Below are 24,851 nucleotides of genomic sequence, written 5' to 3'. Positions count from 1 at the left end.
CCATGTAGTGACATGACCTCCAATGCTCTTCTTCCTCTAAGTTGCGATGGAAGTGACAGATCCAGAGATCAAACAAAAAGAAAAAGAAAAAGATGTATCACGTACGTACACGGTGGTGGGTTATACTGTCACTATACCCAGAGTACTACACACACATGGCTACATGCCACTTTGAATGGAAGTGACCACAAGCAATGGAGTTAACAGTCCCTGTTAGACTTCTATTTTTAACAGGACCCGTGCCTTTAAGCTTGTCATCCATCTCTCTCTTGACACACACAACATTCTTCTTATATCCTCTTTATAACCATTTTCTCACTTGAAGCGTTGCTTTGCGCGTTTGACTCAGTGTACTTTGGAGGTCAGATTAAAAAGCCTCGCTTCATGTGTGTGTACGCTCTCGCCTCCTTGATGAGGAGATTGGGGAGTATAAATACTGCCGTCCCCAAAGAATTTCTTCCAAGCGTTTTTACTTTCTCTCTTGTTCTGCTTCCTCCTCGCTTTCGGCCGAGAATTCATCTCCAACGTTTTGTTTGCTTGCTCTTGTCGTTGCTGGTTTCGTTTCCCCCGAAAGTTGTCAGCGGAAGTATGGCCGAGAGAAGCTCGAAGAATGCCGTGGTTTTCCTCTTGTTGGCCATGGCTTTGTCCTGTTACTTTGTCTTCCCGGTCTCGGCGAGCAGTCGAAAGCTGGCCCAAGCCATGAAGCAGCAGCACAAGGCGGAGGAGCTCGCGTCTCAAACGCCGCCGGGCTCGGCTACCAGCGTTGCTCCTCTCGATCCTGCTGCTGCCACCACTCAGTTCGTTGCCCCGGACACGAACTCCAACAAGCTCGATTCCGCCCCGGCCGAGGATGATCTGCATTACGTGAGGAGTGCTCCCAATCCGATGCACAACAAGTGACATACCTCTCTCAAGTATCTCGTAGCGTAGCAGCGGATCCGCCCCGGAAGTTCCCAAAGTTCCATCTCCGGGAGTTTGTAGGAAGACGTTTCCACCTGGTTCAAAAGTCGGGGGCTTTGATCTCGAGTCAAGTCGAGTCGGGTCGAGTCCAGGAGTTTCTTTCCTTCCCGGTGGTGATGGTCGATGATGATGATGATGAAGATGATGATTCTCGCAAGTAAAAGAAGAATATCAGAGTCTCACGATTTGAAGAGTTTCATGTCGTTTTCGTTCTAACATGGACTTTTGTTCTTTGTTCTTTGTTTCTCTTTCTTTCCTTGTTTGCGTTTCAGCTGAAGGAAATTCACCGTTGGAAGGTCGTTTGGTCAATCATCGCCCAACAGCAAGTCGCGCCAGCCACTCAAATCCTTCTGGATCTTGCACTGCTGCCGAATCAATAAATTAGTCCCAGGAGCGAGCAGCAGCCACTCAGATATGGTCCCCCGGCTCGTACGACGCAATGGAAACTTTTATCTCTCCTTCTGTTCGCTGTCACTCCTGTTCCATCATCATCAGCTGCAGCAGCAGGAGCATGGCATCCAGAGTTAAGAGAGGAAAACAAAAATAAAAGAAGGAAAAATCTGCTTGCCTTCCAACTTTAACTTCTCCACCCGAAAGCCGTCCTGGGAGAGGGTGGAGCGTCGAGATGAGAGATGACGAAGACCGGAAGATATTTTCCCGGCAGCAGCGAAGGAGCTCGCGTGTTTGGAGCTTGGATCCACTGCGGAGGGGATGGGCGATGATTGCCAGCATCACGGACAGATTGTAGGACTGTCGTGAGACGAGAGAGATCTTGACCTTCCTTTGGATTGGATTGCAAGCAACAATGGCCTCCAAACTCATTCATGTGTCCATGTTTCTCGCTTCCACGAGTGTCCTGTCAAAGGCTTGTCTGCGTGTGTCCCATATCGATATGTCTCGTTGCTCTCAAACGCTCCAGCGAGTTTCAGGACGGGAGGAGAGTTGTAGTCCATATGTTTGCGATGAGTACTCGTGCACCAATCTATGGAGAGCTCCAAAAACTCAATCGTACTCTTCCACTCCTGGAAATGCGTGCTTGCGGGAACAAAGAAAAACGGGAGTAAGGCAAGAACGTAAAAACGGGAAAGCAAAGTTCGGATCGAAAGGATAAGGGAGAGAGCAAGCTGTAGTTTCATCCTCATTCACACTCGCGAAACGACGTCCTACAGACACAGCGACGTAATGGCGTCAATGACACAGTGATTGACGCAAGGACAACAAGCACAAAAGAACACCGTGTTCTTTTCCGTGCACCAAAGCTAGGAAAAATATCACATACCAAGCAGAAATCGCAGTGAGCGACCGCGAGTGAGTTTCTTGCCTTCTTTTCCATCTCTGGCACGAATGCATCCTACCAGCAAGGCAAATCCAGCCGAAGATGGACTGAACACGAAGAGGGAGGAAACTTAACACACAGGCGAGACGAGCTATGCCAAAAGGAAAAGTGCTCCAACAAAAAGATCTCGCTGGGCACAGAATAAAGCTGCGATGATGATCCATCTAGGCTATACAGCGCTGGACATGGCTGCTTGATTCAAGACACGGCAAAGACACACACATACACAGAGCGCTTCTTCGTTTCCGACACGAAACAAGCAAGGGCTCATAAAGAAAGGAATGGGATTTGCAGGGCAGTCAGGGACCAGCTTTACCTGTGTGAGAGCGCCGGAGGAGCTGGCGATGTGGACATTGCGAGATCTCTCGGCGGATCGCCAATGACGCGCTCCCCCCATTTTTTAACTTTGAGTTTCTAAACGTTAGGGCTCTTGAGGGCAGGTATCCCTCTAGCTTCCATCTCTTAGTGGTTCTTTCATTCTCACGCTTTTGTGGTTGATTTCGGGAAAAGAATGTAGTTTCTTCGATGGTATTGCCAGTTCTTGCACATTTATTTTGTGAGTTCTATCATTAAAAATGTGTAGTTTTATATATGTTTGCAGAGTTAGTGGATCTGGCAGCACTCGTTTTCATTTCGTTGCCGTCTCGTATAGTCGGTACCGACGTCCACTGTTCGTATTCCTTTTTTTTAGTTCTCTCTTTAACTCATGCTGTGCTAGGAAGATCTTATTTCGCAACAGCTTCTGGACGAGGTTGGCAGTACTGTGGTAGTGGAAACGCATTGTATATGCGAGACAGCTTCTTTTATTTCTCTGCTCCTACATGCTTGAAGGTATAGTTTCTCTGGAGCAGGAAAACAAAGCTATCTGGCTGCCCCGAAAGAAGGTTCGCGTTCTATTCTCTTGCAAACTATGAAAGTTTTTTCGCGTGTTTGTGTTTGTTTCACGCATATACTCATTTTCGCTGCAATTTCTGAACTCATTCTTGACATAACATTGACTTTTGCTCGATCATTCCTTCGTTTGTAGATCCCTCTTTTTCACTTTCTTCCTGTCCTTTTCTTATTACATTGAATAGTTTTGTACAAGTATTATCAATCGTGTTCGAGTTGAGCAATAGACATCTTATAAAGTGTATGTCCCAGACTTCTTTCAACGAGCTCTGCGAGGTATGGAAGGTTTCTGGATTCACAATCAACTGTTTGCAGACTCTGAATATGGACTCGTAAGCCGATATGATCCAATTTTGGTTCCTCGGACAGGTACTGTAAGTATATTTTGGTTACCATTTCAGAGTCTTACAGGTTCTATCTATCTATATATGCTGTTTTGATAGTCTTATAGTGCCCAACTGGAAGCATGAGACTGATGGATGCAAAAATGCAAGTTGGATTATCTTTTTTGCGTCGGTGGCGTCCTTGTTGTACTAGTGTTACTGCCATATCCATTTCTCCCAAAGCTTCAAGGTGTTGCTTGCTATACTGTCTCATCGTTGTAGTTATTAAAACTGGCTTATCGGTACGACTCGTTTCACCATTTCGTTTCCTAGATTTCTCTTCTATTCGATATTGCAGGGACTGTGTTCTTTATTCTCGTCAACAACTCAGTGGCATGTATTCAGTTGCGAGCTCGAAAACGAAGGGACACAGGAAAAATCGCAGCTAGAAACTGCAAATGGAGCCTTGTTTCTTTCTAGGCCCTTCAATTGGAGGCTTCACTCGCGGGAAATTTTAAGCACTTTCTTGTAAACAAAAACTGGTGTTTTTTTTTGTTTTTTTGCAGAGTTATATGCTTTAGTCCTTCCCCCAAAATCTGATGCCGCAATCCAGGTATCGATTTACTTTCCATCTTTTCTTCACCTTTGTGGTGCTTGTGTGATTTTGAGGAAAGAAAAATTATTTTTGCAAACTATGAAATATTTTATCTCTCTATGTCGTCTAGTCATTCTCGGTTTAGTTAACTGTTTGTGATGATTTATGATTACTCTTTCAGATAGCAACTGCTGTAAATAAAAAGTCTGGCGATCATGGAGTCATTTTCGCTCTGCGGTTTGCCATTTGTGAGCTCATTCTTGCAACTCAACATTGAAGTTTGTTTAATCCTTCATTTGATTTGGAGCATTGTGCAGCGATCATTGTCTACTTCCTTGCTCAAATTCACTTTCTTTCTTTACTCCTCAGTTTTGTACAATCTGGACTGTTAAAGGATTGGACATCTTACCACGATCTTGTCTTACGCGGACATGTAAAGTGTCCAAACTTTGATATTTCACAACTATTGAGATGTCCCAGAGCTCTTTCAACGCGCTCTGCGAGGTATGGCGATGTTCTTTGCTCGGTTTTGATTCTCAATCAACTGTTTACAGGGTTTGCTCGCCCCTGAGGACGAGGAGCAGCACCAAACGCACATCGTGGAGGGATGCCCCGGATGCAAATGCTCGCATTTGCAACGCTCGGGAGCTCCTTTTCCCAGAGGAATGATGCTCGTCGTCCTAACCATGTCGATGCTGAATGGTAACTTGAGAGACTACACTTGAGATCACCAAAACAGTTCCATTCTTTGCCGCGCAGCGCTACCGATCCAGATCCTCTATCCATTCCTTTATTTTATGGTACGGCATACAACGTTGATACTGCTTCACCTATAGTCCTTTGTTTTCGCTTTCAACAGGTTGAAGATTTCCATGTCGACAAGAGGAAGATTGGCACATTCGCCGGCCTCATTGGTAATGCAGTGATTTCTTCCTTCTTTCTTTGTTATTCATTAAGCTAAACAGCCAGTGGATACATGGTTGGAAGAACTGCTACCGGTTTTGCGTGGGGATATATGGCCGATCACCACGGAAGAAAACCGGTCATCTTTTGCGGGATGCTCTCCTTGTAAGGCTTCATTCGTGGTTACATGTTTTTTCTTATTCTCGTCATTACCTGCAGGATTGTGTTCAATGCTTTGTTCGGTGTGAGTACCTCTGTCTGGATGGCATTCATAACGCGCTTTCTGCTTGGAGCGGGCAATGGTCTGTTTGCCATTTTGGCGGTAAGTAGAATATAAAGTTTCTGCGTTTAGCGAACGTTTCCCAGGTTTATGCGACGGAGATTTCTAGTATTGAGCATCGCCCTTTTGGACTGTCGACTGTAAGCTTTAGATCCTCTGGGTTCCGAGATCGGCATAACGTTTTTCTTGATTTCTAGAATACTATAGTTTGGGGACTGGGACTGATCATTGGTCCAAGCATTGGAGGCTTTTTATCAAAGGTTTCATCACTTGGAGATCTATATCTTACTCCTCTTCTTTACTTGCTTTTCTCTGTTTCCAGCCTGCAGAGAAGTATCCTGGTCTTTTTGAGAACACGTTCTTTGACAGGTAGGCGGAATGTTCTGACGAAGAAGTGTTCTGTACAAAAACGCTTGAACAGATATCCGTATTTGCTTCCACCGCTAGCATTGTCGTTATTCACTTTTTTTTTGATGTTTTCCCTCCTCCACCTTCCGGTGAGTCCTGAATTTCCAGTAGATTATCTGATCGCGAGTGCTCTCACCAGGAAACTCGGCATAACCATATCATTGCATCTCCCAACAAAAGCGAGAAGAGTAACTCGATATTTAGAAACTATTCTTTCTGGATATCCAACGTCGTCTACTGCTTGTGGGCTTTTCACGAGATTTCATACAATGAGGTAAAACTTTGGTTTCGATTTCTCCTTTATGTTTCTTCGTTATCATTTTTTTGGTCAAATTTGCAGACTTTTCCACTTTGGGCTGTAAGTCCTGGTGGACTCAGATGGTCAAGCCAAACTGTTGGTTTGGTTCTCGCATTTACAGGTGACGAACTCAAGAGTTTATTTCAAGCTGTGACATTGTTTTCTCTTTTATTTTTTCCATCTCAGGTGTTTGCCTGGTGTTTAATATGCTGTTTATTTTTCCCATGCTCATAAACCGTTATGGTCCAATTTTGGTAGCGCGGACAGGCACTGTAAGTATATTTCGTTTACCATTCCAGGATCTTCCTTGTTTTTCAGGTTCTAAGCCTAATAGTGTTAGTGCCATATCCATTTCTCCCAAAGCTTCAAGGTGTTGCTTGCTACGTTACCGTGATTATCGTTATAGTTATTAAAACCGGCTTATCGGTACGACTTGTTTCACCATTTACTTTTCTAGATTTCTCTTCTCTTCGATATTGCAGGCAGTAACAATCACTGCGTTGTTTATTCTCGTCAACAACTCAGTGGTATGTATTTGGATGTGAGCCTGAAACGATGATATTTTCCATTCCAGGAAATATCGCAGCTAGGAACTGCAAATGGCATTTCAACCAGCCTCGTTTCTCTCTCTCGAGCTTTAGGCCCTTCAATTGGAGGCTTCATGTAAGTCCCTCAGGTTTCGTTCTCAGCATATGTGCGTTTGTTTCTCGTGTAGATTCTCGTGTGCCCAGGCCCGACCAGACACCACATTTCTTCCTGGTAAACAATGCGAATGCTTGCTCGCAAGTTTACGCTCCCTCTCTACAGGTAATCAGCTACTATTTTCTTTCCTTGGCGGCTTTGCGATCGTCGTTTTCCTTGGAACTTGGGAGCCAATTCTTCCTAGCTCTACCAATAAACCAAAATTCCACCATGTATAGTCAAGTCAATATAATGTTAGTTGGATTATTGAGATCTTATTCTTTGTAGAGTTCCTGACAATCTCTATTCAGAACATTTACGCGGCCGTCGCGTTAGAGGGGTTTGAGTGTTGTTCAACAAGCGGGAGGATGTGAAACTGGGAGGGATGGAGCACGGCCAAGTTCTTCAAGTAGGTGCGTAATGCGATCCTCTCCGACACACCTCACACATGCCGTGTCAGCGCTTCATCCTCGACATCGGCGCATGCCATCCTTGCAAAAAAGTTGTGGTTCTTGTATTTGGAACTAAAATAGTTTTAAAGTACACGATCCAGGACAAATCGCAGCTAGGAACTGGCAAGCCATGTAAATGGCATTTCAACCAGCCTTGTTTCTCTCTCTCTCTCGCTCTTTAGACTCAATTGGAGGCTTTGCGTATGTCCCTCAAGTTCCATCCCTCTGAGCATATGTGCGTCTGGTTCTCGTGTAGATTCTCGTGTGACCACACGTTGCATTTCTTCCTGGTAACTCTCCTTCCTCGCACTACGCTCCCTCTCCACTGGTGGTCAGCGATGGTCGTTTTCCTTGGAACTCGGGAGCTCGCTCTACCAATAAACCAAAAATATTGCTAGAATATTATCGTCTTAAATTATGGTGTTCATCTTTTTAGGGTTCTTGAGAATTTGAGAAGACCATGCCGAGGGAGTCATTCAGAACCAAATACATTCGTGCGGTCGGGGTCGCGTTGGAGAAGACAGAGCACGAGGACGATCTCGACTGGGAGGCGTTCAACAAGCGGGAGGATGTGACACTGGGCAAGGGATGGAACACGGCCAAGTTCTTCAAGTACCACGAGTGCGAGAAACTGTGCTGCAGGTGCGTGATGCGAAGCGGAAGGGTGTTCCTCTCCGACGCACACCCGCACTGCGAGCTCGTCAGGGAGAAAGTGCGCCGCGCGATTGATCCACCTGTGGACGCGATCCCCTCCCTCTTCCACCCCGACAAGAGGAGCATCCGGATGAACATGTTGGGTGGATACGAGCCAACGGTTTCCCGCACCGAGCGTCCGGATCGTCGTGCTCTCACCTCCAACTTGCCCTGCCAGCGCTTCATCCTCGACATCGGCGTGTGCCAGACGCTGCCGGAGCTGCTCTCCTACACCGATTGCTACTTCAACGTCCACGACTCCAGAGTGCAGATCTTCCTGGCGCTCAAGTTCTACTACCGCGAGTCTGATCCTGCTGCTCTGATGCCCATGCTGGCCGTGGTACACGAGCGGATGGAAGATGGTAGCGTGGCGTGCACTACTGCGGTTTCATTCGGCGAGCAAGGCCTGCGTCCCAAGACTCTGGAGTTCCTGAGGAGCAAGGGGATCGAGGTGACTGGCGTTGGGCTTGGCGGGCCTGCCTGTGACCAGCCTGGCTTGCCCGAGTACGAGCTCAGACTAGCCACCACCAAGATGCTCCAAGGCGGTCCTTTGGATTCTGACAGCATCAAGGAGCGATTTGGCGATCACATAAAACTGGATCTTAAGTGCATCCAGGATGCCTACTTGAAACGGGCCAAGGGTCCTCCCAACTATTGTTTCTAGCTATCACAATCTCCACAAAATTCTACAGACTCGTAAGTGATTAGGATCTTCAGCTTGTACGGGTACTTATATTTTCTAGCATACAGATTGATTGGATACACAAGTGAACCCTAAGCGATGGCGAGCGGAGATTCAACAGGGGTGCTGGAATTTGCTGATGCAAATGTTCTTAACTAGGCGTTTCACATTTGGCACAACGGGGATTTTGGAACAATCAACAATTTCCGCCTTCATGTAAGCTGTTTTTCTGTTTCTTGTTTTGTGGATGAAAACAATGCCCGTGTCTATTGTTGCACAAGGTGGAAGCTATTGCAATCGAGTGGACAAACAACCACCTAGAGAAGTGGACAAAGGCTCTCAAACTTATGCTCTGTAATCTTAAATGGTCACTGTTTTGGCTGATAGAGGAACACACTATTTCAACCAGCTTTCCTCACAATCAGTACGTATATCCTGTCTTATATTGGTTTGAAAGATTAGCTTTTTAATCTTCCTTGTACCTTTTTCTTTTGGCTAAAATCTCTTCTTATCAGTTTAATAGCTAATATGTAAACTGAAGACAATCCAGTGACAACAGAATAAACTTGGTGACAACTAAGGACAAACAAAGACAACCGAGGACAATCAAAGTCACAACTAATGGACAATGAAGACAAACTAGTCCGTGTGGTACTGCCCAAAAAATTGAGCCAACTTTCTTGGTTATAAAATATTCACTAGAATCTTCTTGGCTATGGAATGGCCATGGGTGGGATCATAGCCCTTTCCTGTCCACTTTCCACACACCTTTGCCCTGGTGCACCTGGGAGGCTTCACTAGGATTCCCAGTACCATAGATTTCTTCTAATGCATGCTATGAGTTTGGTTATGAACAAGAGGCTTCACTGAATGAGTCTTAAAAGCTTGGTCACAAACAAGAGGATGCCTCTAAAAAATAAGCAATTTCTGTTCCTAAGGTTTGTTGCAATTTCTAATGTGAAGACGGTGGTTCCAAGCTTTCTCTAGGACCATAATGTTTTGTAAATCCAAGAATGAGTAGTGAAGAACTCATTAATACATCAATTCTTACATGCCCAAATTTGTTATACCTTGTGAAATGGTTAAACATGCAGCATAAATATAAGGAAAACATACTCTGAACTTCCTTCAGTAACTACTAGTGATTTAGTAGAGCCCTTGCCAATAGCTGTGAAGGCCTAAATTAAGAAAGGCAAAGAAATGAAAATTATTATCCATCTTGCTTTGCTTTAAAGAGACAAACAAGCTCTTTAAACAACATCAAACTGATGCAACCTACTAAATGAAACCTTCTTGCACTACTAGCAAAAACCCCTATAAATACAAAACCCTTATCTCTGCTCCTATGTGCAATTGGTCTCCAACACAATAACCCATTGACATTGCAAAAATGAAAAAAAGAAAAAGAAAGTGGTAGTCATGCGGAGGTTCCATATATTATATAACTTGGATTAATTTTTGGTTTGCTTAAGCAAATCTGAGAATATACTTAGATATTCTAGGATATTTTACCATCTAACGGTTGTTATTCATTTAGATTAATTTTGTATTTATAATTTATAAACTTTCTTAAACACTTTCTAGTATATTTTTTTATATTCTATTATCTAATGGTTGATATGCAATAATATTAATCTTGTGTTTATAAATTACAAACATGCTTATAATTATAAATTTTATTTGATCAATTAGATTAATAAGTAATAATAAAACTATTATTAAGCAAACTAAATGTTGCCACATGCAATGTATAACATTTTTTTTTTTACTTTGGTTGTCCTCGGTTGATTTTGATTGTCCTCAGTTGTCATCAAGTTGTATTCGCTATTGTCTTAGGTTATAGTTTGCTTTACAAATTACATGCTATAAATATAAATTATAAACCAAGAAATATAAACATTATCAAATTGTTTCGACGGTCACAAACCATGTTTTCCTCATACCTTTAATTTAATAGCTAATATGAACTTAATAGCCCTAAATAAAAACACGTCAGCGCCAGCTATCTAAAATTTTAGGGCGGGATGGCTCTTCGGGGAGCTCACTCGCTGGCTCTGGCGCTTGATCGTCCGAATGCCGGTAGGAGGTGTGTAGCTGCGAGGTGGAATTGGGGCGAGGCGATGGAGCGCGCCAAGAGGAGTGTGCTATTGCCTGCCGCATTGAGTTTGTCCATCGCCCTCTCTTCTGGTGAGTGATTTATGTCAAGCGTACGTTTTGTGTGATCTCCTCGTGTTTCAAGGCCCGACGCTGCTGCAAGCGAGGCCGGAAGGCGTGAACAAGCCGGAATTGCTACCGCGAAGCTACACTCCAGTGATTGACGTCGCTGGATTTCTTTCAGAAGGTCAGGTAAGCAAGAAATTTCTAGCGAGCAAACTTTTCTTGTTCCTTTCCTTTTACTTTAATGTTCTTGCTTGGTTTCTAGGAGGGGCGCATTGCCCAGGAAATCAAAGAGATAGAAGAGCTCACTGGATTCAAGCTCCGAGTTCTTGCTCAAAACTATCCCAACACTCCAGGTACTTGCCTTTTGCAACTTACAACAAGAACAAATCTGTTGTGATTTTTGCAGGGTTGGCGATCCGAGAATTCTGGAAAGTCGATGACAATACCATTGTTTTCGTTGCTGATCCTAGCCTTGGTACGCACCATCGACTTTGACGCATAGTTCTCACCTATGCAGAATAAAATCGTGACAGGGAACATACTAAACTTCAACGTCGGTGCGTCCGTAGACCTTAATGTTCCTCGCAGCTTTTGGTCGAGGCTGGCGGGCCAATATGGAAATGTATTTTACTGGCGTGAAAAGGTTCGTTGATCAACTTTCTTTTTCTTTCGTTTTTTCTTCACAGTGTAAGGCTTGATATTTCTTTCTCAAGGGAGAAGATGCTTCGATAGAGGCCGCTGTTGCAGCTATCAGCTCGTGCTTGAGAGAACCGCCAGGGCCTAGAGCTTGCAGCACCATAAACTAGCAAAGTCTTCGTGTCATATACTACTACCCAGCGTGAATGGTAGACTGGAATTTGACAAAGACGTGCGCTTGTCGTAGAGAAACGTGTTTCACAGAATCCGCCGTAAGAAGTTTATTCGCCTTTCTTTTCTGTTGCGTGTTTTTGATTCTTTGGTTTCTTCAGGGCTATCTATCATTGAAGTGAACAGAGTCTAAATTATCACTGAAGCATAGAGCCGCTCTAGCAAAGATGCAAGCTTCTAGCAGCAGCAGCAGCAGGATCCATGGTAAGAGGTGGAACCTACGTCTAACAGGCAGGAAGAGGGGAAGTTTAGTAGGATTGGAGCAAGCTAGACGAGGCAAGGTAAAAGGGCATGGAAGAAGCACTTCGTTCATGGTTCACTGTAGCCTGGGAGAAGACAGGCATTTTCACAGGGGGCATTATCTCTACGACATTGCCGATTTTTCGGCCGCGGAGCAGCACGAGCAGCTTGTGTTAGGAGCACCACCTCGACCCCGACGAATCATTCTGGTACGCCATGGCCAAAGTGAAGGCAACATTGATGAAGGTGCTTACACTCGGATTCCAGACTCCAAGATATCTCTCACCGAGGCTGGATGGAGGCAGGCCATAGAATGTGGGAAAAGGATAAGAACTCTAGTCGAGAGTGATGGTGCTCCAGACTGGAAGGTTTACTTCTATGTTTCCCCGTATCGTCGAAGTTTGCAGACGCTCAAAGCGATTGGAATGGCATTCGAGCGAGAGAGAATTGCAGGTGTCCGAGAAGAACCGAGGCTCCGTGAGCAGGATTTTGGTATGTTTTTTATTATTTTTTCCTTGCCGTGAATTTAACTCGGAACCTTTTTCTTTTTCACTTTTTCCACAGGAAACTTTCAAGACCAGGAGCGAATGCGAGTTGAAAAAGAAATCCGGCTGCGTTATGGTCGATTCTTCTACAGGTTTCCAAATGGAGAATCTGCAGCAGATGTCTACGATCGTATCACAGGTATCAAGCACTTTTCGTCTGAAAAGTCCGGTTTTTCTCTTTGCACTTTACAGTTTTCGTACACAGGATTCAGGGAAACTTTGAGAGCAGACATTGACATTGGTCGTTTCCAAAGACCCGAGGACAGGTCAAAAAACGTGAACTTGGTTCTCGTGTCACACGGTCTTACTTTGCGGGTCTTCCTGATGAGATGGTACAAGTGGACGGTGGAGCAATTCGAAGGTTTATGGAACTTTGGCAACACGGGAACCATGGTGATGGAAACCGGGCCTGGAGGACGGTAAGTTTCTCATCAACAACTTAGCCAATACTCTTTTGCTACTCCAGGTATAGCTTGCTTGTTCATCACACACGAGAGGAACTTAAAGCTTTTGGGATGACAGAGTGCATGATTGATGATCAAGAATGGTATCTGAGCTCTCGCTCCAATTTCCAGTCGCTGAAATTCCTCTCCTTTTTATCTCAGGCAAAAGTATGCCAAGCCTGGGGAGCTCAACTACGACTGGCTCACGTCCGGATCAAACTTTTTCAGCCATTTTGATTCCGACAAGGACGAGCTCTCCCAAATGCCTTCCGAGATAAAGAATGCCTCGTCAATGAGAGATTTCTTCCAGCCGGAACCTCCTGTCGGCTGGCGAAGTTGAGAACCAAAATCCTTTCTTCGTGAGAGCTACAAGAGCTACGTGTAAAATATACAGCAGCGAACTTGGTTCTTTTGGGAAGAACCAAAAAATGAGAAAGACAACAAAATTCTTGTTTCGCTATCTTCCTTCCATTGTTTGACTCTGTTGCTCCCGAAACGCCAGGAAATCCCTCTCCCATTCCTGGGACTTGATCAAATAGTTGGACAGCTTCGCGGTAACGTTCTTCATGGGAGGCCGCGACTCCGGGTTGGAGTCGATGCAAAGCCTGGCGAGAGCAGTGACGCTCATCGCCGTGTCCACCGGATACGAGTCCCGGAGCCTGGCGTCGATCCACAGGCGGAGCTTCTTCCGGGGATCACGCTCCTCCATGATCTCCGTCACCTCGTCCGTGAGGGAAACCACCTTGTGCTTCTTGGTCGCGGGATCCAGCTGAACGCCCGGTTGCTTGCCGGTGAGGAGCTCCAGCAGCACCACCCCAAACGCAAACACGTCCATCTTGCTGCTCACCACCCCGCTCGTCTGGTACTCGGGGGACATGTAGCCGGGAGTGCCTGTGATCTTGATGCTGTTCTGCCGGACGAGCTTCCGCCTCGGTAGCCTCTCGTGTTCCTCTAACTTGATCTCGGCGTTCTCCTTGGTCGTGGCGCTCGCGGGGAGAGGCGACGGGATCTCTCCAACCAGCTGCGGGATGCCAAACTTGACGATCTTCGCTCGGAGCTCGTTGGTGACGATAATGTTGGTGCTCTTGACGTGCTTGTGCACGAAAGGCGGCATGGTGTGGTCGTGGAGGTACTCGAGGCCCAGCGCCACGTCCAGCGCGACCTGGAGCCGCGACGTCCAGCTCGCCAGCGCGGAGAAGCCCTCGGCCCTGGGGCTGTGCAGCGCCTCCCGGAGATTCACCCCCTCCTCGTACTCGTAGCAAACGTAGACGTGCTCGCTCTCGCGCAAGCACGCCCCCAGCACCTTCACCAGGTTGACGTGGTGGACGCTGGTGATGATCTTGAGGAGCTCGATGTAGTTCCCGACGAAGCTCCCTTTCTTCTGGACGATCGCGACGTCGGCGCCCCGGACGAGAGCGCGGAACACGGAGCCGCCGATCTTGCTGGCCTCGCTGAAGTTGTCCGTGGCACGGACCAGGTCCTTGTATCGGTAGCGTATAGGCCCGTCTGGGAGGAGGTCCCTGATCCCGGCGAGAGAGCTCGCACTGCTGCTGGACGAGACCCTCGAGTCCCTGGATTCCCTGGAATTGTTGGTCCTGGACTCCTTGGACGCGGTGGTGGTGAAAGTGGTGAAGCCGCCGTCGGTGGTGCTGCCTAGGCTGCTGTCCCGGGCCGCCGACTCCCTCCTCGATGATTTCCTGTCACTGCCTTTCAGCGCTGCTTCTCCTCCTTGGCTGCCTTTCTTGTCTTTCCTACTGCCCGGGAGGCACATTCTAAACATGAGCTCCTCAAACCTGTGCCACTGCTCCTCGCCCGCGCGCCGCGGGATCAACATGAAAGAGGTCTCGGTCCTGTTCTAGAAAATCCTTCCCTTGGATCGAAAATGCGAGGAATTCCTGCCAGGGCTCCAGCTCCAATGCCCCCAAATCGATGGGCGAGAAGTGCGGTGGGTCTCCAAAACCCTAGCGCTGGCGCCACCACCGTCCGCGAAACGCTAACAAAAGAGGGAGCTGGTCCGACGCGTCACTGGAAAAGTCACACGTGGAGGCGCCACGGGGACATCACACTGTGCCACGTCACCCACATCCGTATACTAACTTTGGCTCTTGTAGTATCTTCGTTATTCCCGAGGCGATTATTCTCTTCACTGCTGCTCTCCCATAGTTCTCGCTCCATATCGTTTTTTTTATATGTAATGTATATCTGTATGTGTGAGGGCCAAGTTTCCAAACACTCACATATAAACTCTTTTAGATATCAATTTTTTTTGTTTTACCACATAGCTGGGCTTTGTTTCCAGAAGCACAAGAAAGTCAAGCACGCACAAACCTTTCACACTGAAGTTTGGTGGCCAATAGCTAGCGTTTTTTATCTGGAAGGGTGTATTTTAAACGCTTACGATCTGGAATAACCACAGTTAGAAATCACCATATCAAACGCTGCTCTGTTGGAATGAATGAAGCGAAGACTTTGGTTGGTTGGTCAACAAACTATTGCTGCTGCTGTTGTTGAAATAAAGACGAAAGACTTTTGGTGGGCACCCCAAAAGCCTGTAAAACCTTTACTAACCTTTTGGATGCTGGGTTTTATCATTTGACTATATTCTGCGTGACCTGCCTTCCACTATGTGATTTACCATCATCCTACGCCTGACGTACCAAGTAAAACAAAATTCAGAATATCGTAACAACACTCGTGCAGTTGAAAAGCTTGAGAAACTTGGACTTGAGGATGAATTATTATGTGCCATGGCCTGATCTAGATGAGCACGTAGCTGATATAACTTCTTCTCGCTGCCCCTCGGCACTCTGGCAAGACCTCGGTGGTGCTGAGGCAAAAGTGCTACCTTGTACTCACACTCCGATGTAAGTTCAGGAGGCCAAACCCTCAAGTCTGAACTGGAAGCGGCAGACGCTTCTTTGAGTGTTGATTCAAAGTTCAACAAAGTTTCAGGAAGAAGGTTAGCAAAGCTATTCCAGCAGCCGGGGAATAAAGTTAAACGATGCTCAGATGCTGATATAAATCTTGCATAGATGCGGTTACTCAACTTTCGCAAGATCTCAGAGCCTTGCGGCACAAAGGAGACTTTAGCTTCTGATTATGCCGCCGCTGTCTGGGCTCTTTGCATTTGCAGGACGGACTACAGCATGATCCTGTTCGTCCTTGGCAAACCATGCCTCACCTAAGCATCGTTGACGCTAGAAAGCGGGACTGGTAAGCGCGAGCTAGTCAATCAAAGAAGAAAGAACAAAGAAAAACGGAAGTGTGAGAGAAGCAGCTTCCACCCTGGGTTCCCTTTTGATCCAATGCGAGATGGGAGAAAAGGTGGTGGCGATATGAGGTTAGATAAATACTAGAGAGAGAAAAAGGAAGAAATCTCTCTAAATGTATCTGTTCCACGACACGAAGCACCACTGTAGAGTCTTTGGAGTTTCTACCCACAAAGAGCAGGCGGCAGAGACAATGGTCGTCGAGATCAAGGACAGTCAAGCAGTAGCAAAAGTTTGTTCTAAAAATAAATGTGATAAAAAAAGGTTTTTGTTTTGAAAGAAATAAATTCGATTTTCTTATAACTGTGTTGTGAACTTGACATGGAAAACAGAAGTTCCGATCCAGGATTCGGCATTTTGGCTATGCCGCCCTGTGGATGCATTGCAGAGCAACACAATGCTTTCTCCCCTTCGCTCGCAATGCTTTTGGTTTGTCCCCTGCAATCCTTCTTAGACTCGCACTGTCTTGTCCACAAATCCAAGATAAATTTTTCGATCTACCTCATAGCACTGTGTTATGAGAATCCTTTCATCTGGCTCCATAGTTTATGTATCGTGTGATGAGTTTTCCTCAAATGGAAGTGATTACAGCAGAAACATATGAGAATTGTTTTAATTTTGTACTTCACATCCAACTCTCACTTTACCTCCTCAAGCTTTATATTTTCCTCAGGAGCGGGTGGAAAGGGGCCATCTTGTTTTGACTTAGTCTCCAAATCAAGAACCACAGTATATGTAGATTGGATTTCACATAGCACGGGCTGTGTCATAACTGGATGGGGGTAAATAAGCCTAGGATGCCCAATGTATTGTTTGAATGCACGCCACATTGGCGTGTTGGGTGGTTTTGCTAAATCGTAGTTATGTTAATAAGCATATGATCCTTAAATAAATCCCCTTTTCAAAGTAAAAATTGAAAAGATTAAAACAAAGTTACTTAATAACACATACCACATGCTATTCACAGTATTGCGTCTTAAAATGTATTCAATCGTAGATAGGGCTAATTTTTTAGTTTTTCTTTTTGCAAAGGTTTGGTTGAATGGCTTTTGTAAAGAGTGTACACAAGGAGAAGTTATATAGTCTCATAATTATAGTTGAAATGCATAATTCAAAAAGAGAATAAAGAGAAATTTTCCATAGCTTTTTCTCTCAACAAGCAAACCGACAAATATCAATACTTTACAAAGAAGTTACTTATCATAATCCTATGATTGTCCTAAAAGAATGTTGAATAATTAAAAAACATTTATAAACTTTGTGGCACTATTATATAGGGCTTATTAGAAATCTAGTGGTTTTTTAATCTTAGGTTTACTAAAATGTTTAAAGATTATAAACACTTAAATGTTACACAACAGAATTGATGTTGGCTATTGATCATACAAGATAATATTCTTAGAATATTCTCAAACATGCCTAAATAAAAGTGGATAATAATTTTAGTTTTCATATTGTTAATTTTAATCACAATTTTAAAAGTTCTAATACTGTTATTACAAAATTGTGTTTGCAAATATTGAAAATTACATGTCGAAAAGTCCTTTCAAATATTCTTTTTTAATTGCCATAACAATAGGAGATCAATATTTCTAAACCTTTTATCAAACTCTATTGTGTTAGTGAAGATAATTTGGTATTTTGATTGTATTTAGACAAGATGAACATAAAGATGGAATTTATACATGCTATTAATTAAACATACTTAGCGTGGTAAAGAGTTCTAATCTTGTTATATCTTTTATTTGCTAGTAATAAGAACCCTTGCATATTAAGCACTAGTCTTTTAATATTGCTACATGATAGTTTATTGTGTGTTGTTATCATGCCTTATGTATTGGTTTTGTTTAGTCCCATTAATTATTTATGGAAAATGCCTAAATTTGCTAGTTAGGTATATCTATGAAATATAGAAATTGTTCTAAACATAATAATGCTATTCCCATGAGTAAATTTGTAATAAATTGTCTCAAAGATTAACTTTTAATATTGGGGTGAAAGCCCAAAGCATATGTTAATATAGGAGGGGGTGGTTTCTTGTGGGGGATAGTAGGGATAATGGGTAGGTTAGGTATGGTTGATCAATTTAAGACATAGTGCAACTCTTTGTTTACATGCATATCCTTGTTTATGTTTGGCTTAGGTTTAGTTTTAAACTCCATACTATACAAATTAGTGGAGTATCCATATCCCTTGTGTTAGGCCACTGAGATGCTAAGATAATATAAAAAATTTATTTGGCTCTGTTTTGCATGCTATTCTTGGCATTAAGATATTATTTTAACCAATTGAAAAAAAAAAAGGTGCATTTTTGTTTATGGGCTCTTTCCTTCTATATTTAAGCCCCAATGAATTATCTCTCAAATCAATTTTTTTTAGTTGTTTAATGCTTTAGAATTGTTTCAATGTCGCTTAATATTTTTGTTTTATTCGCTTTTTAAACTATACATTCAAGGGCCATTTTGTGTTCTAGTTATTTTGCTCCTTAGTTGTATGCTCAAGAGTTTAGCTCCGTCCCTTTGTTTAGTGACTTAAAGTCTTAAAATTTAAATTTCGCTTTGTTCATTTACTAAAGTAAAACATTTATTAAATTTTGTAAACACATAGCTAAAAGGAACAAAAGAACGGAACTAAATTCTTGAGTATGCAACTAAAGAGCAAAGGAACTAAAACACAGAATAACCCTTGAATGTATAACTTAAAAATCGAAAGGATAAAAATACTAAGTGACGTTGAAACAATTTTACAACATCAAATAACCAAAAGGAATGATTTGATAGATAATTCATTAGGGTTTAAATATACAAGGTTCCACTCCATGGTTATCTTATGGTAAATCATAATATAGTAAAGAGTGAAAACTATATATGCTACAAAAATATTATTATATTTTTATTAATTTTAGTTAATTTCTTTTCTATTGTACTTATTATTTACATTATTATTTATTTTTAAACTTTTAAGAATAAATTTAATTAAATTAAGATTTTTTATTAAAATATATATCAATAAGCTTTATTCAAGTATAGTGTGATTTAATTAAGTATTTATATTTATTACTATATTTATAAGACACTAACAATTTTTTTAATAAAATAACACTAAATCTATAAATTTTACTATAACTTATAATATATAAAATATTCTAAGAATAATTTAAAATAAATATTTTTATAATTATAAAATATATATCTAGTTTATTTTTTAAAGGCTTAAAATATTATTTTTAAAACTTAATCTATTTAGTGTTGTATTTATATAATAATATTACTCAATGATTTTAATTAATATCTCATACTCTTTCAATTAGTCCTAGTCAACTGGTGGTCAATGGGCATGGCATATATAATACAAAGTATTCATATATATTTACTTAATGACTATATGTCAATTAAATATATTAATCAAATTATTATATTATAAGGTTTATATAAATCTTTTAATGTTTTTCCAAAATTTTTAAAGATTTTTTGGAAGCTAAAGTTGAATAATTTGCATTGGGACTTTTAAAATATTATTTTTTAATATAAATATTAATAGATATATTAAATTATTTTGAGTTACAAGTATGTAAGTGTGAGTGGGGAATGAGTTGCTAATGGTGATGCCACTTGGTAACTACTAGTATTTATTTTGGGAAAATTAAATATTTAATAAATTTAATATAATAAAGAAGAAATCTTAATATATGCCATATTTTAATTTAAGATATGCACTATAATTTTATTGATAGTTCTATCAATGTTATGTCATTGAACTATGTTATATTGAACTATAATTGAACTATCAATGTCAATAACAATAATAAAAATTCTAAAATTATAAATTATAGAAACGAAAAGGAGGAGCAAACCCTTTCTTATGAATGCACATTATGGTTATATAATATCAACATACCAAGAGAACTCAAACTCTTAAATCGTTTCTGAGCTTGCTGAAGAAAATGCGTCCTTACCTACCATGTTGCTGAGAAGGTAAGAAAATTTAGTGTAAGCTCCTGAAATTATCGCCATCCTTCCAAAATCTGGGTGGGGCAGTGAGTAAGCAGCAGATTCTTTAGACAAAAGGTGGCGTCCGTACCATGCCTCGTTTTGACTCGTACCAAAGCCTAGATTGTTGTTAAAGTGCTTGGATGCACGCTACAGATTTCTCAAACATAGACTCAATGCACAGTTCTTAGAGCTGAGCTGACAAAATACAATAGGCAAATCCAGTTTCGATGTACGTAGAGCAGTGGCAAGTCCATCAAAAACCATGGTGCCATGGACACCGGTGACCGCGCCTGGAGACGTTCCATAGCCTTTTTCTTCCAGGTTCTTGGCCCTGCCATCAGTCGAACTTGCTGGGAATGCCCCTGTACAGCTCCACCTTGTCCTTGACGTATTTCTGACAAGAAAGCGCCACTTTGTTGCGAGGATCGAACTGTAAAGTCTGCTCGTAGGCCTTCAGAGCCCGTTTCCAGTCCTTCCGCTTCTCGTAAGAGCTTCCCAGGTTGTTCCAGGCCACAGTATAGCCTGGGGACAAGGTCACTGCTTTCTCGTAGTGGGAGATAGCCTGCTCGACCTTGTTCTCGCTGAAGTACGCGAAACCAAGAGCATTGTACACCTGGAAAGGAGAAACGAAACTCCTGAATAAAAAGAAAGCAACACACAAACAAGCAAGAATGCAAGACTTTATACCTGTGCTAGTTCTTGCTCATCGTCCTCCCATTTCTTTATGGCTTGTTCCAAGTATTTTCTGGCAACGGGATACAGCTTCTTACGCAGCATCACGGCTCCAAGTTCGTAGTATTCCACCGGAGTTGCCTGACTCGTTCTCACACGCTCCTGGCAGAATCGAAAACAAAAAAAAAAAAAATGATGAGTAGGCTAAGGAAGAGTCGAAGAATCCATATCAGACCAGCAACTCCTTTGCGGCCATTTCGAGTTCTCGGCGGACGAGAATTTGCCGGATGACGAAGAAGCCACCACCTCCAAGTAGGAGCAACACTCCCCCGAGGTAAGCATACTGGAATCCAGTCTCTGCGAGCGAGACACTGATCTCTCCAACACTTCGATTTCCAGCAGCGTGGGCAACACCGGTTTGTAACAATGGAGCAAAGGTGACAAGATTTTGAGCGATGCGAAGATCTGCAGCGGAAACCATTCTTTCCATCGTCAGAAAAGCAAGAACGAAATGAGAAAAACTTCATCGAAGAAATCGATATCATCGATGGAAAAACATCGAGGAAAGAGAGAACACGAACTTGGCGAAGAATCCACAAGACACCTTGCCTGAGAAGAAGAAAAATGAAATCCTATTATTTTTCCAATCCATAGCCTACATTCTTCCCACATACCTCGCAAAACTTTCCGACTCTTCTCGGCTTGGCACAAAATCTCCTCCGCTGCGCACAAACACTACTCCTGATCGACGCCGCCTCGTCCAGCGAGCCGCGAAGCCCTAGCAACGAGGCTCCACTGCTGGAGCACGCCATAGCTGGGGTTTAAAAAAATCTAAAGGTTCCAGCAACAAGATAGACCATGGCGTACCGCGCGTCACTTCTAGCACCGCCATACTACCGCGCGTCACTAAATCCATTTAGAAAGTCCTGTTCCAAGCTCAAAAACAAGGGAGAGAAAGAAAAGCTGGAAAAGAACACTATAAATTCGGTGCTATATAAAATCCCTGCCCATGATCACGAGGAATATAGACGTCTTCGAGGTGTTCTTCGGGAGAATCTCTCCAAAGTTCTTGGAGAGGAAAATATAGAAGAATAGCCGAGCGATCGATCCACTAGCTAGGCACAAAATCGTGCAGCAGCTGGCTCTCCATATGCTTCCTGCTCGCGTAGTTCATCCCGTCGTGCAACCCCGCCGCCGCCGCCGCCGCCGCATTGTCGTACAAGCTGGAGAAATCATCGCCGCCGCCACCTCCACCACCTCCGCCGCCACCGCCGCCACGAGCCAGCGCGTGGAATCCCTGCGGTTGCAAGTAGGCTGCCGCCGCCGCCGCCGCGTGAGGATGGATCACTCCTCCCAAGCTGCTGTCACTGTGCTGGAGTCCCAGAGTGAGAGATACTCCACCTCCCGGCGAAGGATTTAAGTTGTATCGAAAGCCTGGATTGGCGGGGGAGAAGCGGAGGCTCTGGTCGTGGTATCCTCCGCCGCCGCCACCTCCATAGCCGTGGACTCCCAAGCTATCATCGCTCTCCGGCTTCATGTCCACTTCCATATGGTGGTGTACAAAGTCCGCCGAGGATGGATCGTGGTACCTGGATTTCTTGAGCTGCTGGTGGTGCTGGACGCTGGAATCCTCGTACAAATCCGCTGGAGACGATCCGACCACCATGTTTTGCTGCTGCTGCTTCCGGAGCCCCGGATTGTAGTCGACCGGGCTGGTCTCGTGGATGAAGTCCTGCTCCGAGTGATCCATGGACATGAGCTTCCCCGACTTGGGATCGGTGAGAGCGTCACTGCTGTTCTTGAGCTCGTTTTCCTCGCTCGCGGCTTGCATCCGCGCCACCGCCGCGTCCAGCTCGTGATCTCTCGTTTCTTCCTGGTACATCTCCTCCACCATTGGCTTCCATAGCCTCACTCGAGCGTTGATGAACCAGTTGGACACCTGTGATCGCGATAAGTGTCAGTCGATACTCAGTTATTTGGAAGTTTAGCTCCAAGAACATTGGAGCATTAAAGTTCCGGGAACTTTGGGAGAGGAAACTACCTGACTTCTTGTTAGACCAGTCTGCCTCGCTAGCATCATCTTGTCCGCGTCTTTGGGATACCTGGAAAATCCAGCAAAGTTAGCTTCGCTCGAGCGTTACACAAGAACACTTAATTGCTCGGTCGATCCATGCATGCATCACGTCAAACATTTCTACTTCCAGGAAGCGACAATCGCCCGCAAATCTAGCAATCACTCAGTCAGGGACCAATCAAGCAGCACCAAACATTCCAAGCTCCAACTTTCGAGGAAGAGCAAAAGCCAAACAAAAACTTACGGATGGAGGAAGTGCTCAAAGAGCCAAGCTCGCAAGATCGAAACCGATCGCTCGGGGAGTCCTCGCTGCGGCCTCCAGGCGTGCTGGTTGAGCATCCCGAGCTGCTGGAACGCGCGCTGCTGCCGGATCTGCTGGTCGATGAAGCGGAGCCGGGAAGTGGGGCTCTTGGTGGTGATCTGCTTGGAGATGTCCTCCTCGCCCAGGGACTTGCAAACCAGCGAGATTTGCCCCGTGATGGCGTCCTTCAGGCACCGAAAGTAGCGAGACATGGCTTGCAACGCGAGAGCCGTGTAGGGAGTGGCCGCTCCAACGCCGGCCACCGCATCAAACGAGCTGATCACCACTTGCATTTGATCGTAGTACTGCCGGTATCTCCGATCCACCTGCCAAGAAAAACAGAACGTTTTAGCTCGATCCAAATCACGCATGGGAAAAGTTCGTCACCTCTTGGAGCATGCCGATGAGCTTGGATTTCTTCGTCTCAAGCTCCTGCTTCTCCTCGGCGCTCAGCGCGCTCGTCGACTCCACTCCACCTTCGATCGAGCTTGGGGCCGCTGCCGCAGACGCTGTTCCAGTCCCACTCGTGGTAGCACCCCCAGCTCCTCCAGTTCCAGGCGCGGTTTTAGCTCCTCCGCCACCCGGTGAACTGGAGCTTACGGCGGTATTGTTTCCAGCGCTCACGCAAGCATCCTTCTCGTTGGAAAGTTCTTGAGATGACCCCGCAGCCGGAGCTGGAGCGCTTTGATCTTTGCTCGTCGTCGGTGCTGGATTGTTGTTCGCCGGAGCACTAGGAGTAGTAGCAGATGTCGGGCTTGTGAGAGGACTCGCCGCTCCTCCTCCGCCGCCCCCCGCCGCTGTCCATCCCTGAGAGTTGGATGGTTTGCTCTTTTGCTTGCCACCTCTTCCAACGCTGCAAACTTCCTCTAAGAGCTGCTGGCAAGCCTTGAGGTAGCGGCTGCTGGAGATGATGTTAAAGCTGGCGGACATGGCCGGAGTGGCGCTGGCGGCGTCCGGGACCTTGGGAGCGGCGGCGCCGCCAATAAAATCCCGCCGGAAGTGGCTCAAGTCCGCCGCCAGCTTGGATCGCTTGCTGTCTGCCTGGTGATCCTGGCCGTGATCCAGCCCCGACTGCTGGATCACGTCGAAAGCGTTGAGCGGCGGCGGCTGCTGGGAGGAGAGCGAGAGCGAGAGGCCCTGGAAGACTCCACCGCCGCCACCGCCGGCGGCGCCACCCGGGGCTTGCGAGGAGAGATGGTCTTGCATCTGGTGGAACGCCGCCGCCGCCGCCGCGTGCTGGTGGTAGTCGGAGAAGTCGCTTACGTCCATCGACGTCTTGGCGGCGCGCTCGCTCCCGGGCATGAAAACCAGCTCGTCGCCACTCTTCCAGCTCGAGAAGTGCGATCCTCCGCCACCATTTCCACTTCCACCACGGTACGCCACCGGAGAGTTCGACACGGACGTAACTTGCGAGGTCTGGGAGAGTGAGTTTTGCGAGCTGTGGAGCGGCACTCCAATGGGAGTCTGCGACGCCGCCGGCCCCGGGATGAAAACCATGCTCCCGGGAGCTCCCGCCGCCGCCTGAGCCGGCGGTCCATCTCCAGAACTGGCGGCGAATCCGCCGTATCCGGCAGCAGCCGCCGCCGCCGCCGCGTTCATGAGATAGAGCTGCATTGCCTCCTGCGAGTTTGGAGCCCCGCCGCCGCCGCCGGTCGCAAAGTAAGCGCTCAGGTCCCGCCCGGTCGTGCTTCCAAACGTTTGCTGCATGCTCATATTGTTCGCGGCAAAGCCACCGCCGCCAGGCCATGCAGCTCCTCCGCCACCTTTTCCAAGAACGTTGGAGTTG

At 45.1% G+C, this 24,851-nt stretch overlaps 7 protein-coding genes across 7 annotated transcripts; 3 read left to right on the top strand and 4 right to left on the bottom strand.

Moving 5' to 3' along the window:
- Positions 1-345: 345 nt before the first annotated feature.
- Positions 346-1,441, bottom strand: LOC112343322. Its single transcript, XM_024666571.1, has 2 exons — positions 906-1,441; positions 346-855 (listed from the first exon to the last, which is right to left on the bottom strand). Exons 1-2 carry the CDS (start codon positions 963-965, stop codon positions 346-348), a joined length of 570 nt encoding a protein of 189 aa, XP_024522339.1. The 5' UTR covers positions 966-1,441.
- A 3,075-nt stretch (positions 1,442-4,516) lies between these two features.
- Positions 4,517-6,953, top strand: LOC9646134 (protein ZINC INDUCED FACILITATOR-LIKE 1). The gene is made up of 18 exons (XM_024666591.1): positions 4,517-4,609; positions 4,660-4,807; positions 4,865-4,905; positions 4,965-5,019; positions 5,071-5,173; positions 5,228-5,330; positions 5,375-5,428; positions 5,486-5,548; positions 5,611-5,657; positions 5,710-5,785; positions 5,836-5,970; positions 6,037-6,115; positions 6,181-6,266; positions 6,313-6,420; positions 6,477-6,521; positions 6,569-6,657; positions 6,710-6,753; positions 6,802-6,953. The coding sequence occupies exons 1-18, from the start codon at positions 4,577-4,579 to the stop codon at positions 6,912-6,914; spliced, it is 1,422 nt and encodes a 473-aa protein (XP_024522359.1). The 5' UTR covers positions 4,517-4,576; the 3' UTR covers positions 6,915-6,953.
- Positions 6,954-10,526: 3,573 nt separating this feature from the next.
- Positions 10,527-11,597, top strand: LOC9646132 (thylakoid lumenal 15.0 kDa protein 2, chloroplastic). The gene is made up of 6 exons (XM_002992835.2): positions 10,527-10,689; positions 10,742-10,848; positions 10,925-11,015; positions 11,069-11,137; positions 11,196-11,305; positions 11,376-11,597. The coding sequence occupies exons 1-6, from the start codon at positions 10,527-10,529 to the stop codon at positions 11,466-11,468; spliced, it is 633 nt and encodes a 210-aa protein (XP_002992881.2). The 3' UTR covers positions 11,469-11,597.
- LOC9646107 (phosphoglycerate mutase-like protein AT74H) lies at positions 11,458-13,217 on the top strand. Its single transcript, XM_002992834.2, has 6 exons — positions 11,458-11,570; positions 11,631-12,261; positions 12,334-12,453; positions 12,520-12,733; positions 12,781-12,861; positions 12,920-13,217. Exons 2-6 carry the CDS (start codon positions 11,697-11,699, stop codon positions 13,095-13,097), a joined length of 1,158 nt encoding a protein of 385 aa, XP_002992880.2. The 5' UTR covers positions 11,458-11,570; positions 11,631-11,696; the 3' UTR covers positions 13,098-13,217.
- LOC9646106 (chitin elicitor receptor kinase 1) lies at positions 13,138-14,724 on the bottom strand. Its single transcript, XM_024666570.1, has one exon. It carries the CDS (start codon positions 14,589-14,591, stop codon positions 13,215-13,217), a length of 1,377 nt encoding a protein of 458 aa, XP_024522338.1. The 5' UTR covers positions 14,592-14,724; the 3' UTR covers positions 13,138-13,214.
- A 5,415-nt stretch (positions 14,725-20,139) lies between these two features.
- LOC9646105 (tetratricopeptide repeat domain-containing protein PYG7, chloroplastic) lies at positions 20,140-21,526 on the bottom strand. The gene is made up of 5 exons (XM_002992807.2): positions 21,365-21,526; positions 21,272-21,299; positions 20,926-21,155; positions 20,706-20,852; positions 20,140-20,631 (listed from the first exon to the last, which is right to left on the bottom strand). Exons 1-5 carry the CDS (start codon positions 21,500-21,502, stop codon positions 20,356-20,358), a joined length of 819 nt encoding a protein of 272 aa, XP_002992853.2. The 5' UTR covers positions 21,503-21,526; the 3' UTR covers positions 20,140-20,355.
- A 125-nt stretch (positions 21,527-21,651) lies between these two features.
- On the bottom strand, positions 21,652-24,845 carry LOC9645801 (BEL1-like homeodomain protein 2). The gene is made up of 4 exons (XM_002992805.2): positions 23,453-24,845; positions 23,009-23,391; positions 22,732-22,792; positions 21,652-22,629 (listed from the first exon to the last, which is right to left on the bottom strand). The coding sequence occupies exons 1-4, from the start codon at positions 24,776-24,778 to the stop codon at positions 21,802-21,804; spliced, it is 2,598 nt and encodes an 865-aa protein (XP_002992851.2). The 5' UTR covers positions 24,779-24,845; the 3' UTR covers positions 21,652-21,801.
- Positions 24,846-24,851: the final 6 nt, after the last annotated feature.

This window comes from Selaginella moellendorffii, unplaced genomic scaffold, assembly GCF_000143415.4.
Source record: "Selaginella moellendorffii unplaced genomic scaffold, v1.0 SELMOscaffold_143, whole genome shotgun sequence".
In the NCBI taxonomy this organism is placed as follows: domain Eukaryota; kingdom Viridiplantae; phylum Streptophyta; class Lycopodiopsida; order Selaginellales; family Selaginellaceae; genus Selaginella; species Selaginella moellendorffii.
The sequence above is the reverse complement of the archived record's forward strand: the minus strand, read 5'-3'. Positions and strand labels throughout refer to the sequence as shown.